The sequence below is a fragment of the Carassius gibelio genome, chromosome A20, assembly GCF_023724105.1.
Source record: "Carassius gibelio isolate Cgi1373 ecotype wild population from Czech Republic chromosome A20, carGib1.2-hapl.c, whole genome shotgun sequence".
Lineage (NCBI taxonomy): Eukaryota > Metazoa > Chordata > Actinopteri > Cypriniformes > Cyprinidae > Carassius > Carassius gibelio.
In genome coordinates, this window is record NC_068390.1 from 23,990,256 (window position 1) to 24,017,828 (window position 27,573).

At 37.9% G+C, this 27,573-nt stretch overlaps 1 protein-coding gene across 19 annotated transcripts in view; it reads left to right on the forward strand.

The window, feature by feature from the left end:
- The first annotated feature begins 817 nt into the window (after positions 1 to 817).
- The window catches only part of LOC127939077 (afadin), a 107,821-nt gene continuing 81,065 nt past the window's right edge, over positions 818 to 27,573 (forward strand). For 10 of the 19 annotated variants that reach the window (XM_052536081.1, XM_052536089.1, XM_052536085.1 and 7 more), the window contains exon 1: positions 821 to 1,177. In XM_052536081.1, coding sequence (XP_052392041.1) covers positions 1,076 to 1,177 — 102 coding nt within the window. In that variant the 5' untranslated portion in view covers positions 821 to 1,075. Of the gene's footprint in view, positions 1,178 to 27,573 lie in introns of all 19 variants that reach the window. The other 9 variants (XM_052536077.1, XM_052536088.1, XM_052536079.1 and 6 more) reach the window with 2 other exon arrangements.

Consider the following 27,573-nt stretch of genomic DNA (forward strand, 5'->3'; position numbering starts at 1 on the left):
CTGGCTCTCCAGACCACCAAAGTGCAGTGCTAGACAGAATCTGTATACAGTGTTGTAAAACTGAGACCAGACAAAATGTAAATTAGTGATGCTTTTTGCATCGGTTTTGTGTGACCTTTTGTTTTAGGCCATTTTGTTAACATCCAACAATTCGATTATTAACCAAAGTATTAGGAAATCTGACTAGATTTTTACATTTTCTGAAGAATGGGAGTCAGATCACTTAGACAAGCCACACGATTTTATGTCTATAGCTCAAATGGGTTGGGATGAGTTATGCAATGTTTAATACTTAGGACCAAGGGTTTTGAGAAACCATATCTTGGAAAGGACAACTGATTTAAAATAATCCAGGTACATCATGCTGCTATTTTAATAAGAGGCTATAGAGATTTCTTCTTTTGATACCCCCCCCCCCCCCCCAAAGAAAATTATTTGAAATGTATTCAAGCTTAATTTGTTTTTGTAAAATAAGCCACATATGTTTCATATATCTATATAAGCTTGAACACATTTGATGGAATTAGATTTTTTGGGGGGATATCACTTTAAAACTCCTGGGTATCAATTTAATAATTCTCTACTTTTATCGCGTAAAAACTAGTTCGATTTTTTTTATTATGTAATTTTATCTAACGACATCCGCGTGCACACGTAAATATTTTGAATGGAGCAGCAAGTGCCTGGAACAAGAAGTTTCTTTAATTTTGTTCTTGTGCGCGTCCCCGTCAGTGTTCCTCATTAATTTTGTGTGGAGTGTAGCGCGCGGGCGCGCGCACAGCTCCAGCTTTGCCACAGGGAGCGCGCACGGAGCGCGTTAAGACAAACGAGAGCTGCCTGGGAAGGCGGAAACAGTGGACGATAGAGCTGAGGTGCATTAACCGGCGACTGCGGGAAAGAGCGACGCTCACCGCGGAAACCGCGTTTGAAAGCCCAGTATCTGGGTGTAACAGATTTACTTTTTATACCAGGCCGTCGGTTAAGAAGCCTGTTTGAGTGGATAAAACCGCACCGGCGAGGAAAAAGGCGGATTGTTTCTCTCTCCGGCTTGACTAGAATTATTAGGGATTTGAGAATGTCGGGGAGCCGAGAGGAGGAGCGGCGGAAACTCGCCGACATCATCAACCACTGGAACGCCAACCGGCTCGACCTGTTCGAGATCAGCCAACCGACTGAGGTGAGTCCGCGGAGCCGAGAGCGAGCACAGGCCGCGCGGTCTCCTGTCTGTCCGTGCCGCGAGATTCATTCCCCCAACACGCGAGATTGTTATAGTAAAAAAAAACGTGCGCTTGATCTGTCATATATTACCTGTCTTTATGTCTCAACGGCTCTGGAACGGCTAAATCACGACGGGAGCTTTATTATGACTTATCTGATGCATTTTTGAGTCAGGTAATGGCAGGATATGCCCATGTTGGAGGTGAAGTAAAGCATAAATAGTCTAGTATGAATAAAATGTGGACACTTCTAGCTGAGTCCCTGTTGCTGTTCAACTTTGGCATTTTCGTTTTACGTTAAAACATTAGTTATATATTACCACCATGAACGAGCCGGGCTAAAATGATTCGGTGCTCGCTTGCAGTTTGTAGCAGAGAGCTGCATGCAAAGCTGTCAGATTAGATCAGAACAGCTGGATGATATCTTAGATGAATGTAATAAACATGGTTTGTTAGGATGTCAGGCCATGGTCAACAGAAACTGTCCGTTTAAGTGATGTAACCTGAAATGGTTGTGTGTTTATTTGTGCAGTGTATGTTTTCAGATATTTATAACACAAGCGTCATGCATGTTGTCATTCGGGTGCATGAGAATGCATTTCTATTTTTGCTTAACTGTTTGTTCAACATGTTTTAGATGCATTTAGCAAACAATCGCGGGATAAATGGGGATTTTAACTTGCATTGGTTTTGCGTGCATATGCTTTGGATTGCACGCCAGAGTTGGTAGGGAATTAGTGTTTTTAGGCGGGCAGTGCATGAATGCATTGAATGAAGGGGGTTGGGGGTAAAGCATAATGCCGGGGGTCTTCCCTGCTGATTTACTGGAAACCCCCATAGGCGCAAAGAATATTCTTTGGCCCTTAATAATTCATGCATAAGACGTGATATTGAGCCCCTGCTGCACCTGCTGATGTGACATAAAAGCCTAGATTAGGTTTGTTTTGGTCTGTAGAGGGTGATTAATAAGAAGTGGAAAATGCATTGACAGAACCTCTCCGAGTCCCCCCTTAAAGACCACAAACTCTTAAGATCAGCAGGAGTCGTGAAAAGCTGATGATGACGTAATCGTCTTGTCCTCCAACCAAGTGTGACAGCCAATTTGCAGGCCTGCTTCTATTGTCACATTTTATTCACTGGAACATTGTATAACTAGAGATCTACTACTTTTTATTATTATTTTATTTTTTATTCAGTCCTGATTATTTTTGGTCTAATAACCAGCGTTCAGAACCGATGTTTTATTTTTATTGCTATTAGATAGCAAAACATAAATGTAATGAAAATATTTTATTTAAATATATATCTTTTACAATATATTCAATATATATACATACAAATTTCAGATATAATTATTATTAGTTATGCTATGACATACTGCACGCAGCTGTTTTGCAATGTGGTTGCATATTTAATTTGTATCCTTTTGGGCTGTGAAGCCTAAAATGCTTTGCATTTCTCACTTGAGAATGAATTATGTAAGAAGTCATTTATGTAAACAATCCATTAAATAAGTAGGTTACTTTACCTTTGAAACACTACTGTTTATTTTTGAATGCACAGTGGTGTAATGGCATTGAAGGGTGCTTTACTTTAGGAAACACAAATGATGCAGAATAACAGTAGAACTTTCAGTAGAAGATTCCAGTCCGTCAAAAAACATCTGGTGAAGTGGAAAAACTACAAGTTTGTAATAAAACAATTAATCTTTAATACATTTTTAACTTAAAGCTGACAAGTCCTCTATTCATAATATAACTTTCTCAGGTGTACTATTCCATGAAAGCACATGGCAAAAGATGCGTTTTTTTTTTTTTTTTAATGCTAACATGTATCAAAATCATTTAGCATTACGGTATGTTTATTTTTATTTGGAGATCCAGGGCAAACCTAAAAAATGCCTTGTTATACATTAAATAAATAAGCGTGTTTGACTAGCTTAGTCATTTATTGCATGCATACTTTTTCAGCTGGGTTTTCAGGGATTGTAGAAGGGATTGTTTTGCATGTGGTATCTGCAGTGTGGCGTCTTCCTGTTTTGCACAACTTTGTGTGCATGCATAGTCTTTATGAAGTCCGATTGCTTCCTTTAGTTCCCTCTGTTTAGGAGAAATTTCTTGCACTGGTGCTCATTTGTAGATCACTTTGGATAAATCGCCTTCTAAATGATTAAATGTACATTTAAACTTAGCTTTTTATACAGTAAAATATATAACATGTTTAAAAGATAACATTTCATATTTTTTCATAAGGTTACTTAAGCTTTTAGCAAGGGTGCATCAGGCAATTGTTTTTACTGATCAGTGTCGTGAAATTAATTTGAGTCTGAAATACAAATACCAAGCTTTTAACCAGTTGGCACTGTGTTTTTAAGAAGATGGAGGATCAAATTAATGCATGCCGTCATTTCCTGTATCTGCATCTGTATCTTGTCCACCAAAGACAGTTTGTGACAAGTCGTCAGTAAGAACTTGTTCCTTTGCTCACTTGAATTTGTTTACGAATAAGGCACAATTTTCAGAAAGACTGAAACTTAAAGACGATTCTGTAACGATTATATTTGGTCTAACAGTAATGTTGCATCACACAAGTGTAAATCATTTTTTTTATTACGCAGTCACTATTGCTTTGTCTATTATTACAGAAGAAAACAGGACAGAAAATAGCCTATTACTTTTAAATGATATATTTGATGTAAAAATCTTGATAAAATTATAAGTGGACCTCAGACAACAGTACATGATCCCTTTAATGTGTCAAAGCAGAAAACAATGAAATATTAGCTTTAGGTATGATTATCAGACAGTTATACATAAAAATAATCAATGTACATTTATTAGGGATGGGAATTCCAAGAAAAAATAATATTTGAAAATCGATGAGTATGAATCGTTATTAAACTTAGGAAAAGTTAAGAAAATAATCGCACAACCTCTTGCTATCTCTTGGAATCGAAACCATAACCTTGCCATTGTTGGTAGCACCATGCTCTACTGTTATCATGAAAATTAATAAAATAATAATTCATCTCTAGTTTTTGTGCATCAAAGCTGGATAGGTGTCCTAGCAGATATACCTTCAAAGAAAAAGCCTCACTTTTTTAAAGGGGGAGGAAATGCTCAGAAAGCAGGGCAGGCACATACTATACAAGTGAGAGATTTCTGTTTCTTTTATTTTTAATAATAGATAAAATGACAAACTATGTGTTCCAACTCCAAGTGTGTCATCTCTTGTTCAATGACTTTTCCTTGTTTTATGTTTTTGTCATGGTACTGATTCAGTAGTAGTATTGAGATAATTTAGTCAAGTATCATATCAAAGACAAAAACATTTTGTTATCATAGTTTGTAGAGCTTTAGACCTGAAATTATGTTTATAAATACGTTGATGGTCTCTGCATGTTTAAATGTTTTTCTTTTGTTTTTTTTTATTGTTGACAACTTATTGAAAGCAGTGGCTGTGTAGCATTTGAAAGCATTATAGTGTTTTTGTGTACAAACCATCATCTTGTGTAATTTTACACTCTGTGATGTTAGAGAACATCATATGTGACCTCTTTGCAGAACAAGTACTCCATTAGTACACAGTTCTTACTGATGGATTATAATCAAATACTACATTTATATGAATTTAAATTCTGATTTCTCAGGGCATCAGAGAGTCAGGTTTGTGTGTTTAATGAGGTGCTCAAGGTAATAAAATGCAACATTTTTAAGGGTCTAAAAATGTTGTGTTAGAAATGATGAGGCTTGTCACCTCAACAGCATGTGGCTCTCTGGGAAATCATCTCCATGGTGATTTTCGTGCCTTTATATGCGCACAATCTGAGCCTGCTTTTTTTGTTGTTGAGGAATGTACTGTAGTCTGCACTGTAATTGTGCATGTTTAAAACTCATGGGGTTTCCCTCAGCAGTAATTTAAAAAATTCTAATCCATAGTTCCCTAATCTGATGTGATTATAATGCTTTTTTTTTGGGTTTCAGCATCAAGAATATCTGTGCTTTTTTCTGTCTTTTTATTTTTGTATTGAACCTGTTTCCTATGTCAACACAAAAGCTCCATGTTTCAAGCACAGTGTTGATGTGTTTCCTGTTAAAACAGGAAAGTGGGGGTGAGAGGTTTTAGTTTAAAATGGCCAATAGCTTTTAGTTTAAATCACAACCTGAAAAAAAAACCAATTGTGTTGTAAATGAATGCAATAAAGACAAGCAACATCTTTTTCCAAAAATGTTTTGTTGGCAAAGGAGAGCAAGCATTAAAATGTGTTATATATATTATGTGTGTAATATTTTTGTTCTATTCTCCTGCAAGACTTACAATTTTTTTTATAAGATGTATCACCGTTTAACAGTTGCCTAAATTGTCTTGGAGTTCTGAACTGTTCCAAAGTCATTTGCCGTTCATTTATTATTCAAAATCTTTGTATGAAGAAATCAGGGTTTCTGAATCTCTGTGATTTCCTGCAGAAGCTCCAGTGATGCAGAGGGATTGCTGAGCTTTTAGTTGACTGCGGCTGGTGTTTCTCTCTGAACCTGCAGCCGTTGACAGAGCTCCTGTGCGAAGTCTGTGTGTTGAATCATAACAAGTGGCCTCACGTGGTGCAGAGGGTGGGGTTCCTATCGGAATCATTGTATTCCACTCTTGTGCTTTTCCTCCTCGTACTGTGACTGCATTCCACTCGCACACACATGTGCTTCACCCAGCTACAGGCTGAAAACAGCTCGTCGGCCCTGTTGTGCAAATTCAGCATGAGAGCTTGTCAACAGAGGATCAGAATTGATGTCAGTTCTATGCAGCTAGTTTGATATTTGATTAATAAATGATATTGTAATTTCCATTACAATAAAATTAGTGTTTATATAAAACCATCACTACTTGCATTGCATATAGGATTACAATTTTCACTTTTGAAGGAATAGTTCACCCAAAAATTTGAATTTGCTGAAATTCACTCGCCCTCAGGCCAGGATGAAGATGTAGAAATTTAGCATTATATCACTTGCTCACCAATGGGTCGTTTGCAGTGAATGGGTGCCGTCAGAATGGAAGTCCAAATAGTTGTTATCCACAAGATTCATATTCGTGATAAATCTATCTTTTGAGATGGTTTTAACTTCAAACTGCTGCTTTCGGCTTATTGCTTTCTCCATTGAAAAATCCATCACATCTGAATCCGGAGAGAAATATGCACAGATCAAGCACCGTTTACAAGCCAAAAAGTTCTTAAATATATTGGTGGATTTTGATATGAGAGAACATAGTGTTTTTATGGATTATGGACTGGTATTTTGGCCAAAAGCGTTAAAACACCTTAAAAGAAAGCTCACCCCAAAACTCTGTCATCATTTTTAGTCACCCTCACATTGATTCAGACCTGTATATGACTTCAGACCTGTATTCAGACCTGTATATGACTGTATATTCCTAACAAAAGAATGATTTTGAAGAATGATGGTAACCAGCAACTGTTCGGTCAAAATGTTTTAAAATGTTTTTTTGTTTTTGTTTTTAATTGCGGTTTTTAGTTTAGTTGTTGCAGCCCTAATTTTAAAATTAATCAAAATTGTATTTTTTTTATTGAACTTGCAGAATCTTTTTGAATATGAAATGGACAAAGGCAGTATGTTGTTTTGATCGCATTTGTTGCTGGCATAAAATGCATTCCCCATCCACATAGTACAAGATCAAGGCACCTAGATTTCCTACATTCACCTGGTACCTTTTGATCCTGTTGTTTTTGAGAGATGGTTCTGCAGTCTTTGCACACAAGCACCTTATTGTCTTGACGCTGAATGGCTGTTGTTAGACTCGATGGATGTCGTGTGAATGGGAGGTCTGATCCCAACCCTAGCCTTGGCCTGTCAGTCTCTATTTATCTCCCGGGAGGCCACGATGGTAAGTCAGTGGCCGCTACAGGGCTGACCTTATTGGCTATTTCTAAAGTGCAAATGTTCCTCAAAACTAAGCCAAATATTTTGCGGTGTGTTGCACATTTTGAAATGTATCATTTGTTACTTTACGCATGTGTCCTCTCATGAGCGTGAAACTCTCTTTCAGTTGGCAGTCATGCTGGAACGTCTTATCCAAGTGCTCTGGACCGGTCTTGAGGCCTGTTCTTGTACACTGCACTCTTTTTTTTTTTTTTTTTTTGTACCAACAGTTACAGAAAGTGCTGTGGTGGTGCCATGGTACAGTTGTGGATTGGTAATATGTTACAATTTTTTCTTTCATTTTTATTAATTAAAATGGGTAAAAAATTACAAAAATAAACACTTATAATTATATAACAAAACACGTTATTGTATGAAAGATAATATTTTGATAATATATGATATTTTAGTTTCATAAAATGAAACAAAGATACTCGAAGATACCATGATAATCACACTAATAAAATTTTTTATTGAGTGACCATAACCTATATATTTCAGTATATGACTTTATAATATTGTGCGTTCAGTGTGCTGTCATATCCTTTATAGAGAGATTTTTTTTTTTACAGATTAAAATTTTATCCAAATATAATTAAAGTGAAATGGAATGTTGGGGAGATTAGTCGTAATGTCAAATAAGTAGGTTGATGGGAATGAGCCTTTTTTCTCACATAATTAAGGAAAACTAAGCGAGTGGAAATTCTGTGTTTGAGGCACGCATCGGCCCCTTTTTATTGTTCTGGAATGTTCCACACTTTCAGCTCATTCTGTGACACTGAGGGCCTGTTTTATTCTGTGACACTGAGGGCCTTCACTACCCATCGTGTGGGTTCATTCACACTCCCCGTACTGTAAATTATAGTGTTCCTGTCCAAAGTTCAGCACAATAGAACTTGGTTCTGAGGAATGTTGTATCATAGAATGTCTGGCTATGACATCATTACAGCTTGTTGAAAGGTTCATGGTACAGAGCAGTGGCTGGATTATGACTTCAGTGCTGTTTTGAGTGCAAAATAATGATTTCTCCGAGCACAATCAGGCCGTATCGTACAGGCTGATATCACTCTTGTTGTACTGCTTGTTGCACTGAAAATGGTCTTTGTTGTGCAATTGTGATAGCTGATCCTGCAGCCTCAGATTCAGCAGCAGATGTGTGCATTTAAACTAAAAAACTTTTTACATTATATATTTAGTGTTTTGTCTCGTATTAGTTCACAGAATTTTAATAAATATTATAGTAAATATTTAATGTTATTTTATTCAGTGCCTAGTTTGAGGATGCTTTCAGATAAGTAGTATTGTAGTATTGGTCTTTTTAATGCATTTATCATATTTAAATCAATTTCACAGTATTCTATAGGATTTCTCTCAAAATGATTTCAGAAAAACCTCTACCAATTCACTCTGGCCTTGCATATGAGCAAAAAACCCACGCTTAGACCTCAGTTATGGGGGCTGAGCTCTGCTGCTGAGAAGGGTTGAGGGAAAATGACCACAGCGTCAGCTCTCTGTTTGTGTTGGACAGAGGAGATAAGCGTAGCCATCCTGTGAGTGTGTGTGCTGGCCTTAAGATAACACTGGAATGAGAGATCAACCACAGCAGAATGGCCTTCTGCTCTCATGGGACAGAGGATGCCCCTGTCAGCCGCTCACTGTCTGAAAGTGCTCTGCTAAATCACAGCCTAGGAAGCTAATGCTAATGCTAATGACTGATGGTTCAGATTAGTGTGACAGAACCACAGGGCTCAGAGAGGATGGTCTGTTTCCCAAATCGGCTTGTTTGGCTCTTAAATGCATTTAGGATTTTGGTGGGAAAAACTTTTCAGTGACCACTTTTAGTAGGCCTCCACTTTTACTTGAAATAAAATTAGTTTAGATTTGGCTGCTATTTATTTAAATGCATGTTCAGTGTATTTCAGAGCGAAGCGTGGCAGTGTGTTGTTTTACACATGAGCAGTTCATGAACCTGTGTTTTTAGGGTCTCGGAGCACCTCAGTTCTCAATAGTTTTTTTTTGTCTAAATGTCTCACTAAACAGGGCTCCAGACTAACTTTTTACACTAGGAGCACAGGGGCCCCCAACTGAAAATTTTAGGGGCACAACCAGAAAATTTAGGGGCGCACACCGTAAATCAACATGCTAACCAAATCTACTAATTTCCACTGTATTACTAATAAATACTTTAATAATAGATGCAGAAATTACAATGTGCCGTTTCAAATTCAGTGTCACATTTTATTCTGCACTTTTGAAGATGCAACAAGGTAAACTGACAGCACCATCGCTGTCATGACAGTACAAATAGTAAACAAAATTCCATACACTCATACAATGTGCATAGTAAAAAAGTTTGTGTGCATGCTTTATCGTTGTTGTATGTTTCGTTAAGTTTTAAGCCATTCTTCCTTTGAAGGTCGAGCTGGCTTTTGTATTTGGTGAAAAGTAGTTCTAATAATTATAGTACCTCAGCCATCTGAATTCTTACAGCCAGTCTTCTTGAAAATGGTGAGTGTGGACCAGGGCCAGCCCTGACCAATTTGCAAGATTTTACCTGGCGCCTCATGCATATATATATATATATATATATATATATATATATATATATATATATTAGGGCTGCACGTTCTCAAGTTTTTCATTAACCGTTAACCGAGGCCCTTAGCGGTTAATACTCGGTTAACCATAGTGTGCCATAGTAACCATAACCATAGTAATTTCCGGACATTGGCCGAAAAAAAAAGGAATGTCCGACAAAATTTAATCTCTCCGGTCAAATTGTCCTATTAAAACTGCCTAATAATGCCGCCCATTAACACAATCTGAATTTGAGAATAAGCCTAAAATGTATAACAAGCAGACTCCGCGGCCGCCTCGCTAAGGCTATGACTATGTTTGACACGTACAATATTTGAAAAGCGATAATTATTTATTTATTTATTTAAATTACATTTATATCTGAATTTATGTCAACCTATAGACTTTCAAATATCAAAATGTCATGAATTAATATGTATTTTTGTACAAAATGACATATAAACATATTTTCCTATTATACTTTGCCTGGAAACGCTTCCAACAAGGCGTCGGTTCTATTTCTAGCATGCACGCGTCGAGCCGCGCGTCTCACGCAGGCAGTCGGCAAGCTCTAACCTGTTAACATGGGAACCGAATTAAAAACAGACACGCCACGCAGCTGAGATGCTTTCGCCACGCATCCAGTGTGTCCTGACCGGCATAATGATGCCCGGGTGTTGGCTGTTGAGATTACAACAACGAGGTTGTACTTGAAGTATATCTAAGCACTGTATTGCAATACTTGCATTTTGCCCCGTCACTCGTATTAGCCCGCTTCATATTAGAAAAATGACTTCTTCTTGTGGACATTACAAATGTCTGGGAGCGCTCTGGCGGTCTCTGGTGGTGCAAAAATGTATTACAACTAAATTCAATGCACGCCATTGACGTCACTTAACCGAGCAAAATGTTTCACTCGGTTACACAATTTTTAACGGTTAATCGGTTAACCGGTTAACCATGGACACCCCTAATATATATATATACACACACACACACACACACACACACACACACACACACACACACACACACACACACACACATTACAGCAGAACTGTTTCCAACACTCATAATAAATCATCATATTAGAATGATTTCTAAAGGATCATGTGTTAGACTGGATGTCACATGTGACACTGAAGAATGGAGTAATGATGCTGAAAATTCAGCTTTGCATCACAGAAATAAATGATAATTTAAAGTATAATAAATTGAAAACAAATTATTTTAAGTTGTAATAATATAACACAATATTACATTTTTTCTGTATTTTTGATCAAATAAATGCAGGCTTGATGAGCAGAAGAAACTTCTTTCAAAAACATTAAAAATAGTAATGTTTCCAAACTTTTGGCCTGTACTGTATCCCCCCAAAACTGCACAACTGTAGAGTAAAAAAAAAAAAAAAAAAAAGTCATAATAAAAAATGCGTCTTAAAACTGATTGTACAAAATCACAGTCTGGGGACTCAGATCTCAGAACAACTGCTAACATTAAGTTTAAGGTAAAAATAACTGCCATGAAATTATAGTATCTTCTTACTCCTATGCAATAAATTGCTATTTCACTACATCTCTTTACCTCTGTCTTTATCCTCTTCTCTTCTTTTTGGCACTGTATCTATCGCAGACTATGCTCATTTATAATGTGTCATGTAAATTCGGCCTTCCGTCACAATCAGGAAACTTTCACCGTGTCTAGAACTGGCGCGAGCTGCCAGGCCCGTTTCTACGAGCTGTGTGTTAACAAAAGCAGTGCTGTCTACATTGGATGCGGCGTCGGGCACGCTACACATCAAATTACCAACAACTGATCGTGCGCGCACTCTGTTTCTGACACACTTCAAGCACTCGATGGGCGGGGGAAGATTGAAGAGCCGGATTTTTTTTTTTTTTGCTTTATTTGGAAGTGTTTTGAATTAATGGTTTTTAAATAGTAGCCTATTATAAAAAAAAATATGTAAAAAAAAAAAAAAAAAAAAATCACTCGTTCACTCATTCTGGCGCCCCTATGGATGAGTGGCGCCCTTAGCATTTGCCTATACCACGGGCCGGCCCTGGTGCGGACTTTTTTAGCCACACCAACCTCTGACTCTGAATCATCATCTGACGGTGACACTAGGCTCTGGCACTGGTACACTAGCCGCAGGTCGGAAGAACGAATCAATAGTTCGCTTGCTCATAGCTCAGACGCACGCACATATCAGGTTGTGATGATATTTGTCTCGGTTTCCTTCCCACAGATGTTTACGCCCGCTCAATTATCTCTAGGCCCCTCCCCCTCCACACATTTTAGCCACTTACAGTGGCCATTCCCTATTCTTCTCACACGCATTTGCCGCCTCACAGACAGGCATCACTCAATGAGACGCGAGTGTGTGCAAGTGTGTGTGTGTGTTTGCGTGCGTGCGTGTGCAAATCTACTGGTCGCACATGTGCGACTGGATGTAAAATTCAGTCGCACACTCTCAAAATTTGGTCGCAAAATGCGACCATTTGGTCGCAGTCTGGAGCCCTGCTAAACAACATTTGTTTTTCATTTAAAGAGATCTTAGAAATTAAATGTGCAGATCTTTTTCTCAGCATTGTAATGACTGTACCTGAGCAGAGCAAGTGCTTTCTTTGGCAGTCGTCCGGGCCTTTCCGTAGTAGCTCTCCACCCCAGTAGGGCCCCGAGCCAGGAGGGGGTGGTGGGAGGGTGCGTTACCTACAGAGAGCAATAATATTGTAACAAGTAGACAATGCATGTATGGGAGATGACCTGCAGGAGAGAGTTTCCAAGCACAACACCGCGCCTCAGATATTTATTGAACTAGACAGAGATTCCGGCCTTAGATAACATCTTTTGACCTGAAAGGCACAGATGTTTCTGTAACCTGCTTTGCCCAGTCTGAATTCACACGTTTTAATGTTGGAAGCATGACATGTGGACTGTCAGGAGCTACAGATGCAGGGAAAGATGAGGTTTGCGGTCCATCTGGGTGGTTTTGCTGACTGGTTTGGATGTGGTGGTATCTGTAGGGGTGGCAATGTTGTTGGCTCTTGGATGGCTCTGTATCTGATGTGGTTCTGGTTCTGGTGGGTGGTGAGTGCTTGGCGTAAACCTTGGGGGAAATCCTGCTTGAAAAAAAAAATCACTTCCATATGGGATGAGCAGTCTGACTTCCTCGGACAAGCAGGGAAGGAGGTGTCGGATCAGTTTTGCTATTGAAATGCATTTATGAGTGTTGTTAGTTTATAAACTATTCAAAGTGAATGGTAGGCACACCCTCGGTGTGTGGCTTGAATTCCCCTCTTTAGTCATCACGTCCATTCGCTGTAGGAGTAGCTCATTGTGCCAGTGTGTGGCCATAATGAAAGTTTAAACAAGGCTAGAGTTTCACCTCTATGCAAAGTTTCACTGTTTAGTCACATAGTAAATGTTGTTAAAACAAGCCTTCGAAATTAAAATATGGATGTGAAGGGATGGGAAAACCAATCATTGAAACTGTTTCCTGATGAATAGTAAATTAATCAGGTGTAATTGGATGCTTCAGCAATATTTTATTATCCCTGCTCAGGGAAGATGTAATTGGACTGTGTGCTGTTACATAATTTAGAGGCCTTGGAAGTGTGTGTGTGTCACAAGTTGAACCTGATACTGTTGTTTGCAAACACACACACGTGATCACACACACTTTTGGATCTTTCAGTTGCACACATCCCCCAGGTTTTCCCAAATGGGGATCATAGTATTTCTTATAATGTTGAAATCTGTCATAATATTTTAGGCTTCCTTTAGGAATATAAAGTTACAAAAAAAATTTCAATTTCAATTAATTTTTTTTCAAACGACCGCTTACTGATAAACATTTGGACGGTAGTATTATTTATTTATGTATTTAATTATTTTTGGATGAATTATCCCTTAAAACGTATCTCTTTCTGCATCACTCGTGAAAAATCCTCTCACCGGCCCCCGCTCCCTCTTGTGAAGATATTACTGCGCCAAGACAAAGTGCTTACAAGCACTTGCCATGGTATTCCGCCACACAATATAGTTATCAATTTTACACGCTTAGAAAAGCGCAACATTTTGTTTTGTGTTACCGTCCTAGGTCGAGTTACACTACACGAGTAAATGTATTTAAATAGGGAAAACGTGGAGGTGTTTGGTAGCTTCTCTGCTTGGCCCATATTGAATGAATGGCTAAGTGCTTTCAAAGTGTCACCGCGCGCCAAAGCGATTGAGTGCACGCACTGAAACGAGAGAGGTATGTATCAACTCGTCTTAGTTAAGGGAAAAACATAGTTTAATATGAAAACACGGTGGAGTATCCCTTTAAAGGAGGAACCCGAGCCATATCTGGGTTGTCTGTTTTGATTTGAGCCAGTAAGCAACCACTTAGAATCCACCCAGACTCCTGAGATTGTGATGTTTTCCTCCAGTGAAGCCTGTTTTAGAAAGCACGTTTTGTGCTTGGCTTGTCTATACGGTTAGGATAGAGCGTGTTTGTCCCAGTTGGCTGCTGCTTGCTCAGACTGTTAGACAAAGCTGAATGTTGTCCTGTGAAAAACAATCAGTGGTTTCTGTCAGGCCTGCTACTCTCGCTGTGCACCATTTAGATAGACAGCAACTTTTTTTTGGCACAGGCCTCTCTAGTTGGTATATGGGTGGTGAATTTGTGTGATGACAGTGTTCATTTGATAACATTGTTTATTTCTAGATGAATAAAGATGTTTAGCGAATTCAATTCAAATTTACAAAATATTTGTATAGTGTTATTTTCACAATACACATTGTTTCAAAGCAACTTTACAGAAAATGCATTTGTCTAAAGCAGAAGTGAATGTGTCCAAGTAATGTTCATTTCACTAATTAACAGTTCAGGATCAACGAATCATACAGCTAGCTAACATGAATTAATTTTAGACAGAAGCTCATAAAAGAGATTATTACAAGTGTGATCATGAATAAGATATGTGTGTATATACGACCTTTCCTAGAGCTATCTCGACAGCTGCACCTTGTTTTATGGCTGCGTTTTCATGACGTAACACTCTTGATTCCACATTGACTGTATTCTGGAGTGTGTCATTTTCTTGTCTGATTATCCCTTATCCTGTCACACCACAAGCTGTTGTTTTTTCAGCTGTAATAGCATGGTATGTCTTCAACAGGATTTAATGGGAGGGATCCTTGTTCCCTCTCATGACTCATGGCTGAATTGCAAGTGTCAAGGGAAAGAAAACCCTCCCACTCTGTGATCGGTCGGGCATTTAAAGCTTCTGCCACTTAACCACCAGATTTAATTTAACTGCCCGGGACTATTTCCTCTCCTCAGTTTACTGCCAGTTTTAACTGAAGGGGCAGTTCTCATCAGGCCCAGTGGCCTTGTAGGATGATTTCAGGACTGTGTAAATTAATCCAGCTCAGGAGACAGTAAATGGTGCGACACCCTCGTGATTGCTCCGGTTACAATGCTACTACACAACTGTCATGGCCTAACCTTAGTCCTCCCATTTATTAACATCACACCTGTCATTGCCATTAAGTATTTCCTGTCTTTGATTTGTGACACTGCAGTTGGTGGGGCGATAAATAACGCCAACCCTCTCAATTTCGTATCTGGGAACTCCTTCACCAATGCAGACTGAAAATGAAAAAGCGTACATTGTGTTATTGAATGACAGATGCATGCATGTGTTAAAACAAGGGGTAGGATATTAAAACTAGAATTAAAAGTTAGTGAACTAACTTTGATGTTGGCTTGGCCATCTTGGCCATGGGGCAAAAGAGCCACAGTACTTGTGTGCCCAACATTCTTGAGTTGCCCCGCTGCAAAAAAATAAAATAATAATACCATAAAAAATACACCTGCAACAGTCTTTTTCCATGGTCCCTTGCTTTTTTCTTTTTTAATAAAAAGCCTAGGCTATGATAACAGCTACGACAGGGTTGTCTAGTTGAATGCGAAATAAGTCATGCAAAAACCATAATCTCCTAAATACCATTCAATTTAATCTTATTTTAATAGTACTGACAACATATTTTAAGTTATCACACTATTGAAAAATTAGCTCCGTGGAGACAGCCTGAACTGAGCAGCCGTGATTATTCTCTCGTCTTTCTGACTGCTCTCTGCCCAGAAATCAAGTATTCATAAGCTGTATCACGCTGTCAAATTATATTTCATTTTGCACACATAAACAGTTAAAAAACACCTGAATTCTGCTCTTGTTGTGTTCTAATGGGTGGATTAGTGCAATTCGCTGTGATATTATTTTTGGAAGCGCTTAAAAATGCGGATGAAGCGTAGGGGTGGGCGATATCTCGATATTTAAAATATATCGAGATATTTTTTAAACACGATATGGATTTTGACATATCGTATATATCGATATATTGTTTATATTCTGATTCCGACACTTTGCTTGTTTGCCTTCCCTGTGCTGTGCTCGCCCCCGCTCGCTCGCCCCCCGCCTCCTTGCTTTTGTCCCCTCTCACCTCGCGTGTAGAGAACTAGTCAAAAAAAAAAAGACAACTGGCTCCATTATATGGAGATACTTCAGCTTTAAGGCGTAGGGCGAACGGCAGGCAGATGTCTACTGTAGGGCCCAATGAAACGCGGACGGAATCGCGGAATCCAGTCATAAAAATGGAATTTACAGTTTAACGCGGAATGTCACGGAATTGGTCAAATTTTAAATGAATTAATCAAAAGTCGGTCATGCACTTACATCAAATCGCGAAATGGACTAATACCTGCAAATATTAACCCGGAAAAGTCTATTTAAATATGAATCCTGCATGTTCTGCGTGTCTGTGTCAGCGAATGGAGCAGAAGCGCGTCTTCATTCATTAAACACGGAAGCTCGCATAATGCTCGCGCTGATTTCATTGTCTTTCCTCTCTCTAAATAATGACGTGAACACATGAGGAACATCTCCAGAACTGCACTGAGAGTCACTTCATGAGCATCTAACCGTTTGATTTGAGTAAGACTAGCTCATATCACATCATAGACTGTGGTATCACATACAAAGAACTGTAAATGTAAACCCGTCAAAATAAAAGTATTTGACAGACATCTATTACTATTGTACAGCAGAATGTAGATAGCCCACTACTACTACTATTAAAATGAAACGAACATAATTTTATAAGGAATAATCACACAACATTTCTCCCATGTTTTATTTTTAATAGTAAATCCCCTTTGTTTACCAAAAAATAAAGTTTGCTTAATTTTAAATAATTAAAAGATAAATTAAATGAATGTTTTATGCCTTCATTTGATAATCAGAAAAATGTAAATACACAGAATTTCTGAAGGGAAAAAAACATTTCACATAAGGCTATTTTAAGAATTGTTTTTAACTAATTAAGTTGTTTTTATGCATTTAAATAATTGCACATGCTAAAACACAGAATTAGGTAACAATAAAACATATGGTGAAGAAAAAAATAAAATGTTTCATAGGCCCCTTAACATAATATTTGCCATATTTGTTTTTGCAGTAGTTTTTTGGGGGTTATTTTTCCTGTAAAGATATCGAGATATATATCGTATATCGAGATATAGCAAAATATATCGAGATATATTTTTTGCTCCATATCGCCCAGCCCTAATGAAGCGCTCATTTCTCTCTCGTCTTTCTCGCTGTTCTTTGGCCAGAGACATAATTTATAAATGAGATCTGACGCGGTAATAATAACATATGTTGGTTTAGCTTGTCAGTGTGAATGAAATGTGTAGCCTATTTATTTGTCCGATCTCGCCCCGAAACGCGGCTGTCATGTGGACTTCAAGTGTTCAGAGAAATACATCGCGAGCTCGCGGACATTTGGCTGCCGCGAATATATCATGTTATTACTTTAAACTAGGGATGTCAAATTTCGATTATTTCCATGATCGATCGTCGTTTAAATTAACGATCAATTAATCGATTAATCGTTAACCATAATACTGCAAAATGCGTCTATTGCAGGCACGCAGTCAGCGGTATGACAGGATGTGCAAAAGCCACACACACACACAAAACGCTTTCTCACTTGAATTAAAGAGGTTTTAGTCTGAATAAAATGCTAGTAGCAGGATTATAAAATGAATAGATGCGATTATGATCATTTGATAAAATGAAGAGATTGCGCCATACTTTTGAGGTCATTTTACTTTGTTGACAGTTTCCAATCCCGCATCGAGAACGCTGAACGCGCCTCTTTAAATGGTTTTGTGGTGCTCGTTGTTGTATTTTAAAGCACAATTGCAATGTTTCCAACTGACATTATTGTATAAAATTATCCGAAATGTGAAGCGCGTGTGACTGCGCTGCACATTAAGTGAACTACATCGGCGCTGCTGCACCAAAACACAGTTGCTCACATTAATTTGATCCTGCTGGATTCTGTCCTAGAAAATGTCAGATTTTTAAAAATCCGGCATACAGCGCATTAGATCGTGACAGTTCATGCGTGCAGATGAGGATGAGCGAGCGCAGCTTTGGCTAGATTTATTTGGAGGTTATTGCTCATGTCTCATTCGGCACAAATCGAAATGTTTCCATATTCGCAATGTATTTGAATGTTAAACTATTATTTATAATGTAAACTAGCAAAAACGCGCCCACACTTCTGTTTTAAATCCGTTAATCTTAATTAGCCTATTTAAGTCGTATATATTTCGCATAGCCGATTTAAAAAAAAAAAAAAAAACATGAAAACAAATTGTTATTTTTATGTTGGGCCTATTACTTAGTAGGCTATACATTTTCCTTAAAGCATCCCATTTTGTCCCAGGGCTTAGAACCTGTGCCCTAGTCAGGTCCATGCAGAAACTTGTGAACGATGCTCGGCGTCACCGTTTAGTGACAGCAGTGAATACTCCAGGAATGTGTCGGTCACAGCGCCTATTAATCGCTGTTTTGAATCCAGCAATTATTTATTTAGAAATTATAAGATTTGATTATGACAAGTGTGGTATAAAAGCTTTGTTTATTAGAGGAATGATAGGTTAACTGGAAAATGTTAAATCGCGACCATGCTTTTGGACCCCATAGTCTTCATTTACGCGGCTTTGTTCTGGTTTGCCGGTTGGTCACGAATTTCCACAAATTCAGTATATTTAAGCATTGTTTCTTTTCCTAAATCTTCATAGTCTAACCCTCTGATTTCCCAGGTTTATTTTATTATCTTTCGCTTTTAATAACTGTTTTCGCATCTCTTACTGTGGTAAACATGGGAAGGGAAATTAAAGATTTCATGAATTAAGAATTCGTTCGATTTATTAATTTGTTCCCTTATTTCACTTAAATCATGGGTTATTTAGGGAACAAAATTAATGAAACATGGACAATTGCCACATTAATAATTCGTAGGAATGAATTAACAAGTTGTAGGAATGAATAGACTACCTGTCCTGTCACTGTGTCCCGCAGCCCTGCAAAGCGCACGATATAAAACAGTTATCTGATGAAATGATTAGTAACTACATTTCTATTGCATTTAATGTTGAAGAACTTTTATGTTGTTTCTATTTTAATGTACTTTAAAGTTTAAATCACATTAAAAGCTTAATTTGTACATTGTGAATGAATGATGATGCTTTTATATATCGTCACCGTCACTCACAGCCGCTCGCACGTGTTGAGTGCGCATGAGCCGCACGCAGCCCAACATTGAATCGGTTAACCGACCATCGACAGCCTTAATCGATTGCATCTCTTATCGACAATTAATCGATCATCGATTAATCGTTGACATCCCTACTTTAAACAGTTCAGAAACATCTGAATTTAGCTCTTGGTGTGTTCTAACGTGTGGATTGCGTGCAATCGCCGTTTTAAAAGGTCTTAAATAAGAATGAATTCGCTCGTTGTGAGCTCCGTGGAGACAGCCTGAGCTGAGCAGCCGTGATTCTTCTCTCATCTTTCTGACTGCTCTCTGCCCAGAAATCAATTATTAATGAGCCCTAACCCCTGTACTAATCAGATATGTTGGTTTAGCTTGTCAGTTTGAAGGAAATTGTATTATTTACTGTATTTTTAACGGTTTAAAAGTGAAACGAAACCCGACTCCTCCCCTAAATCTCATTGCAACTGTAGGGGCGCAATTTTTCTCAGACAATGTAAGTCTATGGGTAATGAATTTTGACATTTAAAAATTAATAAAAAAAAAACTTTAAGTCTGATCAGTCTGAAAAGATATAGCAACCAGCACCGCTCTATCCCGCAGGTGTCTGCCGAGTTTGGGGCTTGTGGCTTTAAAGCCCTAGGAGGAGTAGCGTTCAGAATTTCTGTCAGAAAAATAATAATAAGAAAAAGAAGAAGTTTAAATAGCATAACAGTATAACTTGCATAGCATAACTAGCATAACTTGTTGCCAAGCCAACATAATGATGTTCCTGTTCTGTGCTTTCTGGTGATTCATGTGCTATTAAAAGGTTTGGTTGTTGTGGCTTCTCTTAAGCGTGAAGTGAATGTGCTTACAGGAACTTTCTGACATAATTTTACACCATTCCCAGTAACGTAGTCATGCGATGATCACAACATCAAATATTTATTTTGAAATTTGCTTACTCCTGCTGAGTGCTAGCGCCTTCAACAATGGGAGGGGCAGGTGTGAGACGAAGGACTTGAGTTCATGAGAGATGACAACTTGCAGCTGGAATTCATTAAGGATACTGGTGTGAAACAGCCCCTTTATCAGAAACCAGTGTCTCTAAATTTTTTCTTTAAAACTGCTTAATAATAATCAGTATTTTTGCTCAAGAGACACCTGTTAAGTCAAGTAATGTTGGGCTTTCTGCATAACTACGACATATCTGTTCTGTTACTGTGTGATTGTATGGTAGGTAGATAAATTATCTCAATCAACATGAAATAAAAATCATACATATTTTGTTTAATTAATGTCCTTAGTTTGTGAATATTATGCTAAAGACCAGACTGTGTTAATTTAATGCAATTACTTGATCAAAAACAGTAGTATTATGAAATATTTTTTATAGTTTGAACTTATTTTTCTTTTTGGATATATTTAAAAAAGTAATTTATTCTTGTGATGGCAAAGCTGAAATTTCAGTATCATTACTTTAGTCTTCAGTGTCACATGATCCTTGAGAAATCATTCTAATGTTTGATTTGATTGATTCTAATGCATTTCTTTTCAGGAATCTTTTCACTCAAATAATAGCATTTCAATTAAATGTAAATCCTTTTAAACAAGAAAAATATGTACTTTTGTTGATTGTTATTTTTCATTGAATATACATTTTCTCTTGACAAAAAAAGGGCCACATTATAGAAGCTAAACATGCTACAAATGTAATTTTTATCTTTAATCTTTAATAGTCTCTTTGAAAAAGCGCACGGTATCAAAGCAGAACATTGTAGTGACTGAGATCAAAGTCTCCTTTGTGCCTTTTGAAATTCACACTTTGCAACCTTGGTTTTAAAAACCTGTCACTAAAAGATCAAGGTGGAGGTCTGTATCTGTCTGCTAATGCCATGACGGGGACACAAACACTGAAAGCCTGTAAAACGTCCACCTTTCCTCCTGTTTTTGATCACCTCAGTGAACACAAATGGCTGCTGGGGAGCTCAGGCAGGTGTGCAGGTCCCTGCAGGCTCCTGCTTCAACTGCTTTTCCATAAATCTGAGCTGGTTTTTCAAAACATAATAGTGGGCTGGCTCTTCTTCTAGTGAATATCTGTCAAAGCTGTGCTTCATTTGTCAGGACGTTGAAGGAAGAAGAGCAGTGTTCTTTACAGCAGAACCATGTGGAGAGACTTCATATAGGCCTATGTGTTTTTGTTCTTTTAAAAGTCCACTGCGGCCCATCAAACAGACCACACTAGCGGTCTAGGATTGTTAACCACATCTGCCCCGGATGAACCTCGTGAAGTAGGGCTAGAGATGGTCGTCATGTCCGATATAATGTCTTTTGTTTACAAGGTTTTTGATGTTTGGTTCTGGAGACCTGTAAATCCAGCTCTGTTGAGAGGCATGGTTGGAAAAGTCTTGGAGTCTGACAGATTTATCTCTGTTTTATTAGACCGCAAAAATCCAAGCTGTTACAGAGAGAACGTCTGGTTAGTGTAGTTCACAAACTGTCTCCGTTTACTGATAGTCATGATAGCAGAGCTCTCTGAGAGAGGTGGCAGATGTTAAGCTAATCTCTGAATGATAAGTGAAGATCTTTTTGGTTGTGCTGTTCTTTCTTCAGAACTGCAGACCCAGCAGGAGATCAGCACCACTTGAAGATAAGATTAAATAGATTGAGTTTGGTTTAACAGTCTCCTTCAAGATTTCACCTTGACACAGTCCCAAACCAGCCATCACAACAACAAAACATTTTGTTGGTCACCTTCTGTTTGACTTGTTGAACCGGGTTGTAGTACAACTTCATCGGTCCCAAAAATTGGAATTGCTATTGGAAACTGATTTCAGTTTGATTCAGATTCAATTTGATTTCAAATAGATTTTAATTCATTGAGCATTTATTAAAATATCCAGTATTCTAGATGTAATAATAATTTTATTTTCATTAAGTAATCATTCTGATGGATTCAGTGAAAGATCCATCAAAATGATTCAAACAATAATTTGATTGATTCAAAGGTTCGGCACAGAAGACTCGCTTGTTCTTGATTCACTAGTAAATGATTCTTGAGTGTCATTTATTTGTGAATCTGGTCCTGTTTGTTGTCTTTTTTTTTGTGGTTTTAAGAATTTTTATAGAGATCATCCAAATGAATTCTTCAATTAATCTGAAAATCTACAAGTTAAGTTTATTTATATATATATATATATATATATATATATATATATATATATATATATATATATATATATATATATATATATATATATACACACACACACAGTTCTATGCCTATCATTCATATGGCCTGTCAGTAAATGCCCTAAGAAAACCCCAAATTGATGGAGGATTCATGGCTGTTTTTTGTCAGCAGAAGCGTGCTCCGAGCTGACCCGCTGAGGTCTGCAGGCACGTCCTTTCCCTTCCAAGCTCAGCCCCTTGTGGTCTCCATCTTGCCCTTGACTGACCCAGCATCAGTCTGACTCAGTTCTGCAGAGCATCTGCCTCAGCTAAACCTCTGGTGACGTACGTGTTATTTTAGCAAGTAAGCTGCGATATATCAGCAGAAAAACCTTGTGAAAGTCTATTAATGTCTTTTCCATAGTCGAGTCTCGTCAGTGAAGAACAGCCTCTCATTCCTTTTGTATGTTCTCTCGCTATTATTGTCTTCTGTAGTCCTGCTGAGCACTTTGGCCTGTCTTGCATGAAGTGCTGAATTAAGGAGTCATTAGTTGACCTGGGTTACAGGCATGACAGAAAGAACACGTCCCTGTGGCTCCTGCTGCCGTCATGGCCCACCCGGGATTGATTAAGAGCTTTGTAGCCCCACAGCAGCACTTTTACTTTTGATTTTGCATCAGTTTTTGACATTGATACTTTTGTTTTTGTGCATAAATGAGAATGAATTCAGTGCTTCAGTGTAATAACCTTTAGGGACAAGTCCAGGCTTCACAATCCACACAAACTAATGCACCCTCTGGCTGAGACCTCACAGAATTGCTCTAGGGAAAGCAAATGCTTCATGGAGAGAGAGCGAGACCTTGATGTTGTTCCTGTACGCCGCACATATTGTGACCTGCAGGCTGACCCGACTGAGCCGTCTCATTGCTTTGTGCACTTATGCAGATGATTAACAAATGAACTCGGGTCTCACCCTGTGATTATCCAAGGAGGTGGAGAGAGAGCACAGTTCCATGATTCATCATCTTCTCTGGGTTTTAAATGTATCTTTACCTAGCTTTACCTATCGGTTTGGACGTCAGGGCTTTTTTGCTATCACTTTTCCTTTTAAAGCATTAAAACATATTAATGTTGCCGTAACCGTTCGTTTTTGTCATGTTTTAGTAAATAGCCTGTCTGGACTTGTTTCCTTGCTGGTATAGAGTCTAAACATCACTAGGTGACAGTTTTTATAAATGTTAACTTAACATATAAATCAGGACATTCACTACTCACTAGCCATCGAGTAATTTCACATCTGTAAAAATGTGGTTTTCTCAAAACTTTTTATTCTGAGTTAATCCAAAGTCGAGGTCATAGTCTTTGGCCCCCATGACAACTTTAATTGCAGTAACATTGATCTGGATTACCTTTCTCCAACTTCATCTTGCACTAAGAACTTTGAACAAATTTGAAAACAAATAAATGCGGTGATTAGTTCTTGTTTCTTCCATCTTCTACGTCTTCTCTCTAAGGTCAGATCCTCTCTTTTTGAGAAAACCTTAGAGATTGCTGTCCATGCGCTCATTACATCACGGTTGGATCATTGCAACTCTCTCTACTATGGCATCGCCAAACACTCTATTGCTCGTCTCCAATCAGTAAAGAGTCCTGCTGCAAAGTTCCTCAAAAGAAAATGTAAATTCGATCATGTTTCTCATGTATCTTAAAATCACTGCATTGGCTCTCCATTTTAGAATGGAGTTTAAAATTCTTCTCTTTGTTTTTGAATCTGTAAGCAGTCTGACACCGAGCTATTTGTCCGAGCTTCTCTGTCCACACAATCCCACATGAAACCTGAGGTCTGCTGATCAGAGACTTTTGGCTGTCCCCAGATCACGGCTAAAGAAAAGAGGAGACCAAGCTTTTGCAATTGCCGGGCCTAACAGACTTCCGGCTTACATCCGAACATCTCAATCTCTAACTGTTTTTAAATCTTCTCTTAAAACTTACTTTTTTTATTTAGCTTTTAATTCATTTTGATAACATGTCATAAGTTTTTATTTATTTGTTATTTTTTATCTTGTGTATTGTTCTGCTCTTTGGTCAGCCCTGCTTGCTGTTTTAAATGTGCTTATAAATAAATGCAAACTTGAAACATTGAAACACTTAGATGTTTAAAAGAATATTTCTCCCAAAAATGAAAATGTAAAAAGAATGTATTCACCCTCAAGCCATCCATCAAATAGATGAGTTTATTTCTTCATCAGAATGCATTTGGAGAAATGTAACATTACATCACTTGTTCACTGAAAACCAGCTAGTTCTATAACCTTACAACAACAAAGAGAGAGAGAGAGAGAGATTTGTATAAGATTTGAAATAGTTTTTGAAGAATCTGCCAGACATTATTACATTCGACTACATGCAGAGCAAAGTCAAGTTCATGGACAAAAGTCTAGGTATGCCCATCATTTTTTCTTATACTCTGTTCTTGTCCCCCTGCTAATGGATTTAGCATGTCTGATTTTATGAATTATGAATTCTATTGCATAAGAGTGACATGAAGAGAGAGTTTTAACAGCTTTTTGTGGTGGTTTAGGAATGGCAGTGATCGTGTTTGTCTGTAGAAAACAGAAATCTTTTGTGTGTAAATAACAGATACTGATTATTCAACAGTTTTGTGGTAATTTAATTGATTTCATATTTAAAATTGGCAGTTTGATGCTGTAGATCAAGTAGTTTTATTTTAAAATGAACATTTTAAACTGAAATGTTAGTTTATTTTTGAGCAACTCTAGTTTAAAAAGTTCTTCAGTGTCTGATAATTATTAACCAAGCTCTGAGAAGAGTCTTTCATAGCTGGTGGTTAAACTACAACCTTTTGGGTTGTTGTGAACCCCTTGATAGTTTTATTTTTCTGTTTATGTAGGTGGATTAATCTTTTAACAGGCGGTTGCATGGCTGCTGAATGTCTGAGTGCCAGTTTGCTGTTAGAGAGCGGATGTGAGATGATTGTCATCATACTCGCCTGATATAATCTGTAAATACTGCTTCCGCCATGTTGGGAGAGCTACCTACAGTGAAGTCACAATGCTGAGCTTGTAGTATTTTGGTTTAGTGTTCATGGATCACATTGTTATAGATGTTATTCTAGATAGCATTTACTCTTAGTCTTGTTTCAGGAAAGATCTGCTGAAAACTGATCTTCATCTTATTATCTTGCTCCTTCTTTGCTTTTTTTGTCAGTGCTGAGTGCCTGTTCCTCACACGTTGGCAGCATTACCTCCTCTAATGAGCTGTGTGAGATTGTACTGCGGTAAAAGTTATAAAAACAAAGTTCAATCCCAGATAACCAATTAACATTGAACTAGATTAGGACTAAAGAAATAGGCCCAACTGCTGTTTGAAAAGCAACTGATCATTTTTGAGTGTTTTCACACTTTGTGTTTGACGTCAGAGTTTGGTTCATTAGAAAGCTGTTTGTAAAACCTATAACATATCTGTAGAAAAAAGAAGAAAACAAAACACAAGCACTCAGAATAACAGAAGTATACTTTGAACGATTACTTAATATAGGCATCTGTAATTGTAATCGCAATTAGAAATGAGATTAATTGTGCAGCCCTATTGTGGGCGCTGATGAAATGTGCCCGGCTGGACTCGTTGTGGTTAGAGATGTTCCGATACCCTTTTTCTCTTCCCGATACCGATTCCGATACCTGGGCTCAGGGTATCGGCCGATACCGAGTACTGATCCGATACCTGGGTGTGTATCTGTATATACAGCTGTATATACTACTAGCCCTGTGTAAATTGCTAGAATTCTTTTTATGGTGTGCTTCAGACAGATCCCTCAATAAAACATGAACAAATACATGGTGAACTACTGTATTTATTACAGTATTTTTATTATCTAACATGAATTTGACAGTATTATTTATTTTCATATGCAAAAAAGAACTTCAAATGCAGCCAAAAATCTAACACCGCAAACTAAAAAAGGTATTTAAGTTTTACAATATAACTGTATAAAAAAACTGCAACAAATAAGTCTAGGAATATAAAAAAAGATCTATTAATCAGATAATCTCTTTACAACAAAACAAGTAAAAAACAAGCAACCATCTAGGCATAATTATTATTATTATAGAGACGTATTATTATTACTGTAGGCTACAACAGTAGCTTTATATATTGTCAATTTACTCATGTAAACCAAACATTTATTTTAATGGGCTGCCATGAAGATCTTTGAGTGTCTGTGTTTATGATATGACAGTATTCTCAAATGAAACGGTAAATTCTCATGAAGTGACGGTTTATGCGTTCGTGTCCTCATGACACACAGCAGAGACTACAAAACAGCGAGCTCTCGCGCATCTGTGCCAGTCACCCACAGAGATGTAGATTTTGCGGGAGTAATATTTAAATAGTATTTTGCAGTTTAATATTCACAGACACTAGTATATATTCGGCTACTGTCTGGAGCCCTGCGCTTTGACTTACACGGAAGCGACTGAACGCAGCTGCCGGTACTGAATATACTTGAGAGTCTGTAACTACCGGTACTACAGAGACATACTGCTAACCACTGATCTATAATATAGAAGCGGCTTCACTGTCTTTTGGCAGTTTAGAATGTGATGAGTGATCCAGTCATATATAGATCAGGGCTGCTAACGCGTTTTCATTTCTTCTTCGCTGCTCTAAACAGGGGTTGCTTGTGGCAACACAGCACAACTTCCTGTGTTTTCAATGCATTTTGAGCAGCGAAGAAGAACCGTGCAGCGGTTAGGCAAAGCTTGCGGTCATAACTAGGTATTTTTTAAGAAAATGGTATCGGATCGGTATATGGGTTCATGTACTCGCCGATGCCGATGCCAGAATTTGTTGTGGTATCGGAGATATTTCCGATACTAGTATCGGAATCGGAACAACTCTAGTTGTGGTCTCAGGTGTTCTTGTCTCATGGGCGTCTTCGTCTGCCAGTGTGGCTCCACTAATTAAAGCCATCAGGGCTCAGAGGATGTTCACACTGACAAGGAAAATTACAGTCACTACAAACATGGAGACTCGGGCATTAATGTCAGCCTGTGAATACG